Genomic DNA, 8,988 nt, shown 5'->3' on the forward strand with positions numbered 1-8,988 from the left:
TTTACAAGTATATAACATGGAAATAATATTCTTTCTATAGAGCAGCAAATTGTGGTGCCTCTATATAGGTATCAGCAAAATCTCTTCTAGGATGGAATTGAAGCCACCACAGCTACCAGACATGTATCTCAAAATATATAAAAATGGAGCATCAATATAATTGCAACATAAAACCAAACCAACTCTTTCAAAATCACATACAAGAGAGTCAAAGGCATAATTCTAAGAAAATAATAGAAGATTAGCTGGTGATCTTTAGAATTTCCACATTATACAAGTGCAGCTTTCAAAAAACATCAATATATGCTCAAGATTCAGATGACAACCAGATGGTGTCATGGAATATCTCATTGACATAGAACACAATTTTTAGGTAATGAAATATACAAGAAGAACCGACCGAAAGAGAACGCATTCATCGACTTGTCACTAAATTACTAAAATTCACCTACATGCCAATGCTAGAGAGGGAAAAATAAAAATGTTGGACAGAAACATCTATAGTCTCTTATGCAATGAATTCCCTTGAAAGAAACAGAGGCTTTTCACTCAGACGGACACACATGCAATTGGGGTATCCATGAACTAATAATCTCCCAACTCATTCCTTGCATCCAATGATACTCAAAAGGCACAAACAAAGCTTCTATGATCTGTTCATCATCTGCAATACACCATGGCTTAATTCCAAATCTTGCAAATGAATAAGCACTAAACCCAGGCATCCAGGGAGAGTTGAATCCGGAGTTGCAGAAACTAATATCCACTGATCACTAAAGCGAGATCAATAGATTTCAGAAGCCTGAGGACTTGGTTTCCTTTGATTCAAGTGTCCTAATGACCACATTATTGTTCTCCTTTCTTTCTCTGCTCCTAAGCATAATTCTCAGACCTAGCATGGGGCAATGGTAATTATTGATCGGGCATCAATTATTTGCGACGAAGACCTACTACAGATGGTAATTAGAGTAGACATGAGACCGAGAGAAAGAGCGGAATCAGACCTCATCGGTCGGGAAAAAGCGTCAGCACCTTCCTCTCACTGCCGTCTTCTCTTCTGGCAGGCTCCAAATCGTCCACGGATAGAGCGGCCGGTGGCGGTGTCAACTGCAGAAACCCCGTCCCCGGGGCCGGTCCTACCATCTGATGCATCGCTGGTTGCGGCATTCCCCGATTCAGGAATCCGTGGTCAAACCCACCCGTTGACGATCCGAAATGCCCCAGATGCCTCTGGTGGTAGTACTGCTGCTGATGCTGCTGTTGCTGCATGGCCGCCGTGATCTGCTGCTGGTGCTGCAGCGCTGCCGTCGGCACGTACGGCAGGAACGGCTCGGGCCCCGCGGCCGGCCCGCGGCTGAGGAACTGGTGTGGCACGGGGGCGCTGGCGAAGAGCTGGTCGGTGGCGGCGTCGGCGGCGGAGATCGGGCCGCCGCCAGACGTGCTGAGGCCCTGCATGCGCTTGAGGTAGAGGCGGTACTTCTGGAGGTGGCTGGCCACGTTCTCGCGGGTGAGCCCGTCCACGCTCATCAGCTGCATTATGGTCTTGGGGACGGCGTTCTTGATACCAAGGTGGGCCACGGCGTCCACGAACCGTTTGTGGAGCTGCGGCGTCCAGACGAGGCGCGGCCGCTTGAGGGTCCGCGCCGGCTCGTCGCCCCCGCCGCTTCCGGCGGCGGCCGAGGCGGAGGACTCGAAATCGGAGGAGAGAAGCGGGGCCGGATGGGAGCAAGAGGCGGGCTGGGGCGGCGCCGGCGGCTGGGGAAAGAGGGCGGGGTTGAGATTGCCATTGGCGGCGCCGGCGGCGGTGATGTCGAAGGCGAGGGCGAGCTCTGGGGTGATGAGGGTCTGGGAGAGTGGCATGAGCTCCTCGGGCGACGGCAGCTGCTCCTCCCAGCGAGCGAACCAGTTGTTCTCTTCCTCCTCCTCCTCCTCCTCCCTCATCGCTACTAACCAGATGTGGTTGCAGCGGAAATGTTATCCTAATCGATCCACTCCTCTGCTGTTGTAAAGCGGGCCGATCGATCGACTAATCGAATCTGGCGAAACGAAAGAGAAAGGATGAGCAGAGGAGAGAAAGGGATCAGAGGAAAGGAGACGACCGCGAGCGAGATGGAGTGGTGGTGGGTTCGAGGTGGATATCTCGAGTTATATGGGGTGCTCTCCTTTGATGTGGGGTTATCATGTACCATGTATGTTTATCAGGTATGTATCATGTACTCCATTCCTCTCTCTCTCTCTCTGTTGTCTACATGTGGTTCCTTACGCGTCATCACATACTTCCTTTCGCATTAAGTATGTATGATGATGTCAAACAGCATACAAAGTGGCATTTATTCTTGGTAGTCGAAGGGCCTGATTCAAGTATTAGTTCAAATCTACGAATCAAGGTTCGTCGACCCTTGATACAACCGTGGCAGTAACTCGTTGTAAGAATGGGGCCAGCGGATCTCCTGAGGTGGGGTCACGTCATACTGTGGACGTGATCTCGTGACGTAATTACGGGTTCGCGACCGGAGACGTCTTCTTCCCGGGTGGTCGTTGTTGTCCTCGTGTGCTTGTCCGTGGAATCACATGGAGTTGGGATGATAAGAACGAGCAATGGACGGCTGATATTGTCTCCCTTCTTTTAATATATATATAAATATATACATATATGTATATATATATATATATACACACACACATATATATATATATATATACATACATATATGGATGAATTTTCTAGAAAAGACCTCTCTTTTTTAATCTTAGAAGCATCTTCCATTTTCAAATTTTCCTTTTTTTCCTATGGATGTGTCCAATTATAATATTTTTTATAATAGTATACTATTTTTAGCAATACCTAAAAAATATTATAATAATTTTTAGTATTATTAAAAATAGTATAACAATGTAAAGAATATTATAACTTGATCGGTTCAAACTGAAAAAGGGAGTAAAAAGAATATTTCATATATTAGGTAAAAAAAATAGGACTTTGTTTGAGAATTCCGAAAATGGGGATACTTCCAAGGAAAAACTAAAAAAGAGGATTTTTTTTTTGAGAAATCATTAAATTTCTTTTTATTTATTTAAAAAATATTTATTGAGAAAATAAAGTAATTGATTTCGTTGGAAATTATTTGATTGTTCATACAACTTACATTTCCTTGAAACCACATATGTTCACCAAAATATTGATCTGTTGGCATACTTTTATTAATTAATATCCATCCAAAAATTCCAGATTGCTTTTAACTTGCATTATAATATGATAGTTTAACTTAAATTTACATAAAATAAATTATCTGAAATATCATTAACATTTTACGATACTAACGAGCTCTTAAATGGTGCTAATATATATTGATTGATTGAAGCTTAGAACTTTTTGAAGTGTATCCTGATTATTATAGATCTTTTATTTCTGGTGTAAAGTCTGTGATATGTTCTGGACCAGTTCTTATGATCATGAAGTCTGCAGTGAGAGGGTGAAGAGAGAAAGTGAAGGAAAGAATTCACAGCAAGAATTCCACCTTTGGATTATTAGTATGGTGGAGTGAAGCTTACCCCTGCCATCCTCATTGATCTCAGAGCATCTTTGCTACTTCTCAATTCAGATACATGCACTGTCTTGTGCCAATAGTTTAGGTATCTCAAGTTGTTTTGACTATTATTTTGATATACTCCATGTGTCATCAAGGAAATCTAGTTTGCATGCCTGAGAAATCTGATACAATGAATATTGCATGCCTATACTGACTTGGAAATAAAGAATCCATGTCTTGAAGTATGGAAGAGAAGTGGGGTGACTAAAGAAAGACTGATCTCTGCATTAACTTGCCTGCAGCCTGTAGCCAGCAGATGAAGAAAGAAGAGTCAACATCTGGTCTATGTAAGCTGACAGCTACCTGGATCTGGATGAGAAAGGATGACACAGTTGCCATGCTGCCTCTAGTTAAAGATCACTGATTCAAAAGAAAGAGTGTTTTGGTAGCAAGCAAGATCACAAGGTAGATGTTATTTCAGATAGCCCACTGTTTCAGCTTAAATATGACACTAGAAAATAGTCTTGTCATGGTAATGCAAGACAAGATTTGATGAAACTAGGTTTGCTAGCCATTGTTCTTGGCCTGGTATCTTTTTCATGTGCATGCTTTAGTGTCACTATGAAATGATATCTTATTAGAAGGCAGGCTGGAAAACACACACTGGTTTGTCAGTAGTTCCAGCTTGGTAATTGGCCAAACTAAAAGTGTTGTTCTCAGTACATTCATGGAGCCAAATGTTTAATCTTCATACAGAAAACTAAAATGCTTTGTGGTTTCCATTTGTATTGAAGGAAAAATCTTGCAGATGTGGTCATCAAATCTTTAGCATTCACTCAAAAAGTTTCATCTTGATATTGGAAAATATTGCAACTCATCACTTGAATTTTACAAGACCTCAAGCTGCATCTTTGCCACTTTGAATCAATTGTTGTAAGCTCAAAATTCACCTGCTGATGTGTCTGGAATTGTTTAGTTTTCATACTTCTTGAGCCAAGTCTTTTCTCATGGTAAATATTTCTTTCAAACATTCACCTATACAGCCACAATCTCATGAAGCAAACAGATTTGGGCCCTTTGAAGCAAAGAAAGCAAGATTCCTTACAGTCTGACATCCAACCAAGCACTTGTGGAGTTTTAAGAGTTCAGACATGCAGTACCAGTCTGCTGTTTAGACTTTAATTCACATCAAACTTTGGTGAATTGCATCTGAATCTGACACTGATATGGCTGAAAGAAGAAAAAAATCTTTCAGCTACTTGTTTTCAACATCAACTACTTAATTCTCTCCCACCCTTTCAATAATGCTACACTAATTTTCATCAATGTACACACTCATAAGTAGATGACAAGGTTATTGCCAAACTAGAAGCATCAAGTTCTTTGACTGCAATCTCAGGATGTGGTAATCTAACTCGGTCTTCGAGTCATCTTGTTCTTTGAAGTCACAGGCACTTCTCCCAGTCAAAGCTGCATTGATGTCTTATCTTTGGATTGCATCTCCATCTCTGTGTACTTGATGTGGCCTTCTGTCATTTTGACCCTCGAAAGGAGACGTCCTGTGCAGAGCGAGAGCTACAAAAGAGATCAATCAGTTCTTGGCCCTTGGACTGATGCTGCTGACAGAGAGGTGTAATTTTGCAGCATGCATACTGCAACTCCCCTGTCTAGCTTTGGCACAAAACAAGTGAAATGGATGAGTTCCGTGAAGAGCCAGTCCTACTACAAGTTTGCAAAAGCTGACTGACCGAAACCTTGCGAGGATCGAAAGAAGGATGCAATTGGTCTCACAGGTCAAGACGATCAAAGACAAAATCTTCTGTGATGGCAGGACGAAATCTTTATCCTTTTTGTTCTTTTGATCTTTGTGGGATGCATCCAAGTCTGATTGCGATGACCATTTTGGAATCATTAATTGTTGAGTGGTCCTCCAGCTGATCACAATCTTGCACTGGCCTACTGCTCCAACTTGAGTGTTCTTGCAAAACAATTTGCCTCATTTGCTGCCAAAAGATTACGCAAATAAAGACGTCGTCAATGCGAAAGATTTTTCGTCGAACGATTTTATGACTGAAAAAGATGCGTTTTTTCATGTAAAGATTTGTCCTTTTTTTCTTTTCTTTGGCCAGATTTACCTCGATGAAATAAATAGTGACAAAGAGCTGATACAGACATCCTTTGTGTCACTGCCAACTGTGGGGTTGCTAATAGTGCAAACTCATAATAGACTTGAGATGCTTGTTTTGTTTGTACCAGACAGGACCAACAATTTCATGCCTTGTAATTTGGATGTTTGCCATGGTACTGAATGAAATGCATTAAATGAGAGGAAGAAGTAAAAGTCAATGTAAGAAAAACTCAGAATAATTGTAGGATGAATCATCTTGTTTGTGAAAATGCCACACTGACCTTCGACAGTGAATCCCATCAATGCCGAAGAGTTCCATTTGCCTGTTCTTGAGCCCCGTGATCCCATGTGATTCCTACGCATCGTCTAGGTCGAGGTGCTTGTGCCATGGCTGTCTTCTCTGCTCATTTAGTCAACATGTAGAGCTCTTGGCTGCTGCGTTGGTTGACCATTTATCGCGCTCCCTCACATTGCGTGCACTGCATGTGTGAATATTAATCCCACCTTAGACCCTTAGACCGCAGGGAATCATGCACCTCATTCGCACCCAGCATGATAAATATGCTGACCTCAAGGAGGGCTAGGTTGTGTGCAGCAGCGTGCAGGACTCCCATGGACCGCAACAGTGACCATAGCTTGGTCCACTCAGGACGGTAGCTCTCAGGTGCTCGAGCAGTGGCACAAACCACTTTGATGCCTCTGAGAACCAAAAGGCCGGGCAGTGTCAGCTCCTTTGTGTTGCAAATGTCCTGACGAAGAGTACAGAGAGAAAGAGAGAGAGAGAGAGAAGACAGCAGCAGTGCCAGTTAAGGAACGGGCTCCAGCGGAAAGCGTGTCGCCCTCCTCTCCCTCCTTACCGTGGAACAGTGACACACTGAGCGGGGTGAGCAGCCTATCAGTGTATGGAAGGAAAGATTCCTGTCCAAAGAAGAGAAGTATCTTGTTTTGCACATCTCGGACAGCCTTCCACACCGAATGCGTGTGTTATCTGGTGTTGTTTACCGAGAGAGTAGATTAACCAAGGGCATGCTGCACCGCCATGGCCGGGACTGGCAATCCTTGTTTTGCGTGGAGTTGGCGTGCTTGAGGGATTAAAGGGCGATCTTTGGCTTCGGACAGGGGAGTCGGTGGCCTCTTGTCCTCCGCACTGCGTCACCTCTGCAAGCCCTGTTTCAAGTGGAGTCAGCGTCCTATTGCGGGTGAAAGCAATCGGAAGAGGGTGAGGACAAGGCACCATGAGATGTCATGAGGGCGAGCCAGTGTTTGATGGAATGTCTTAATTGCTGGCCATTATTATGCTTGCATGCGTTTGCCAATAGAGGAGTGTGCCTTCCATGTGTTCGATCTAACTCCTCCTTGTATCTGCTCATTAATTTCCTAGATTGCCTTGGATTCTCTTCCATCTGGTACCTCAGAACACTGCTTCCCAAGACTGGCCCAGATGTATTACTCTTGCATCGTAAGAACAGACATGAAGACAATTGCTAGAATACAATCTATAATTTTGGATTACATTTTAATCGGGCACCCTTAGATGATTAGTTGCTATCGGTCCTGCAAGGCTTTTGACTCATCATTTCTGAAACCTGTGTGGATGAAGCAACACTCGTACAGTGACAAGAATACCTGTGGATTGAACATTTTTGCAATGGTTGATTGTTTCTGATTGTGACAATATTGTGAGCTTTGCTATGAGCAGCTCAAGCCCACTCCTACAGTGAAAGCTTCCAAGATGCGTAGCCTTGCGGTGGTGGGTGGTAACACCTTCTTGGCTTCATGTGGCCACGTACAGACATGCGTACCATGCAGCAGCAGGTGGAGATAGCGTCGGGGCTCCGCCTCTAATAATGCTGTGCTCCACCACCTGACTCTAATCACATGCATCGCTTATCTCCGTCCTCCTCCCGCTGCCCACCGCCACTTTGAGCTCCTCGCTCCCTCCATGCATGATGCATCCATCTCAACCTCCCCAAATCTCTCTCGGAAGCACTCATGGGTTATAACCTGATCTCTTCCGAGTTTAATCATGGCTTCCCCTGTGCAGGAAGAAGCACCGCCACCACATCCTAATCCCTCGAAGATTAGCTGGTTTGGTTTGGGTCACCTGCCGAGGGTCCTACACACCCGTATCCCCCATGCCATCCTCCGAGTTCTATAAAGGAGGGGCTGCTTCTGGCTCTCGAGCCACACCAGAGAAGACAGTCCTTCCTCCTTCCATTTCTCTTTTCCCCTTTCCCTTGACAGGTTAGTGATCATCGCCGTTCATGGATCAACCACCTTCCTCTGTGAAGCTCCTGGGCTCGTGGGCGGACTCCCACACCCACCGCGTCCAGCTCGCCCTCAAGCTCAAGGGCTTGGAGTTCGAGTACCAGGAGGAGGACTTCATCAACCCCAGCCCCGCCCTCCTCCTCCACAACCCCGTCTACAAGAAGGTCCCCGCCCTCCTCCACGGTGGCCGCTCCATCGTCGAGTCCGTCGTCATCCTCCAGTACATCGACGAGACCTGGACCGACAACCCCATCATGCCCGCCGACCCCTTCGAGCGCGCCGTCACCCGCTTCTGGTGCCACTTCACCGACGATAAGGTGACCTCATGTATCTATCTATACGTCTCCCTTCTCATCGAGTTCGGCTCGATCTATCCTTACCTTTGCGTCGTCGGGAGTGCAGCTTGCCCCAGCGGTGGGCTTGGTGTTTTCGTCGTCGGGCGAAGGCCAGAAGGCGGCCGTCGACCAAGTCCACGAGAACCTGAAGCTGCTGGAGCGCGAGCTAAAAGACGGAGCTTTCAAAGGGAGGAGGTTCTTCGGCGGCGACAAGATCGGCTTGCTCGACATCGTCCTCGGGTGCGGCTCCTACTGGCTGGCCGTCTTCGAGGAAGTCATGGAGGTGAAGCTCATCGACCCTGAATCCTTCCCCGTCTTCCATGCATGGCTGCGAGACTTCGAGGAGCAACAGGAGGTGAAGGAGACGATCCCGGCCATCGACAGGCTGCTCGAGTACGCCAGAGGCATTCGGCAAATGATGCTGAGCCTCAGCAACAGCAGCAGCAGCAGTAGCATCAACAATGCCGCTGCTAGCAGTGGCTGAAGACTTTGGCCTTTCTCTAGGGTTAAGGTGTATGCAGTGAGGTGGTTCAGTAGGTCTCAGAGTGCTTCCACTGCTCGTTGCACTGTAATCATCGTTTCTCGTGTTGAGTCATGTGATCAGATGTTCTAAATCTGCATGGTAGTAATGAAGAGGTCAAGTTTTCTGATGTCATGCATGGTTGCAGAATCTTGTGCTCGACAACATGGGCATGTGGAAGTGCTGCTATTTCCCACTTCTCTGTGA

At 45.7% G+C, this 8,988-nt stretch overlaps 2 protein-coding genes across 2 annotated transcripts; one reads left to right on the top strand and one right to left on the bottom strand.

Moving 5' to 3' along the window:
* Positions 1–217: 217 nt before the first annotated feature.
* Positions 218–2,150, bottom strand: LOC135613095 (transcription factor MYBC1-like). Its single transcript, XM_065110088.1, has 2 exons — positions 1,005–2,150; positions 218–892 (listed from the first exon to the last, which is right to left on the bottom strand). Exon 1 carries the CDS (start codon positions 1,939–1,941, stop codon positions 1,006–1,008), a length of 936 nt encoding a protein of 311 aa, XP_064966160.1. The 5' UTR covers positions 1,942–2,150; the 3' UTR covers positions 218–892; position 1,005.
* A 5,656-nt stretch (positions 2,151–7,806) lies between these two features.
* Positions 7,807–8,916, top strand: LOC135611907 (glutathione transferase GST 23-like). Its single transcript, XM_065107553.1, has 2 exons — positions 7,807–8,243; positions 8,329–8,916. The coding sequence occupies exons 1-2, from the start codon at positions 7,923–7,925 to the stop codon at positions 8,743–8,745; spliced, it is 738 nt and encodes a 245-aa protein (XP_064963625.1). The 5' UTR covers positions 7,807–7,922; the 3' UTR covers positions 8,746–8,916.
* Positions 8,917–8,988: the final 72 nt, after the last annotated feature.

The sequence above is a fragment of the Musa acuminata genome, chromosome BXJ2-5 (assembly GCF_036884655.1).
Source record: "Musa acuminata AAA Group cultivar baxijiao chromosome BXJ2-5, Cavendish_Baxijiao_AAA, whole genome shotgun sequence".
NCBI classification, from domain to species: Eukaryota; Viridiplantae; Streptophyta; class Magnoliopsida; order Zingiberales; family Musaceae; genus Musa; species Musa acuminata.

Excerpts from the sequence above, each read along its gene's own strand:
- LOC135611907 (XM_065107553.1), top strand. The coding sequence starts at position 7,923 with ATGGATCAACCACCTTCCTCTGTGAAGCTCCTGGGCTCGTGGGCGGAC. Across the intron at positions 8,244-8,328 it reads GCCACTTCACCGACGATAAG|CTTGCCCCAGCGGTGGGCTT; the intron begins GTGACCTCATGT and ends TCGGGAGTGCAG.
- LOC135613095 (XM_065110088.1), bottom strand. The coding sequence starts at position 1,941 with ATGAGGGAGGAGGAGGAGGAGGAGGAAGAGAACAACTGGTTCGCTCGC.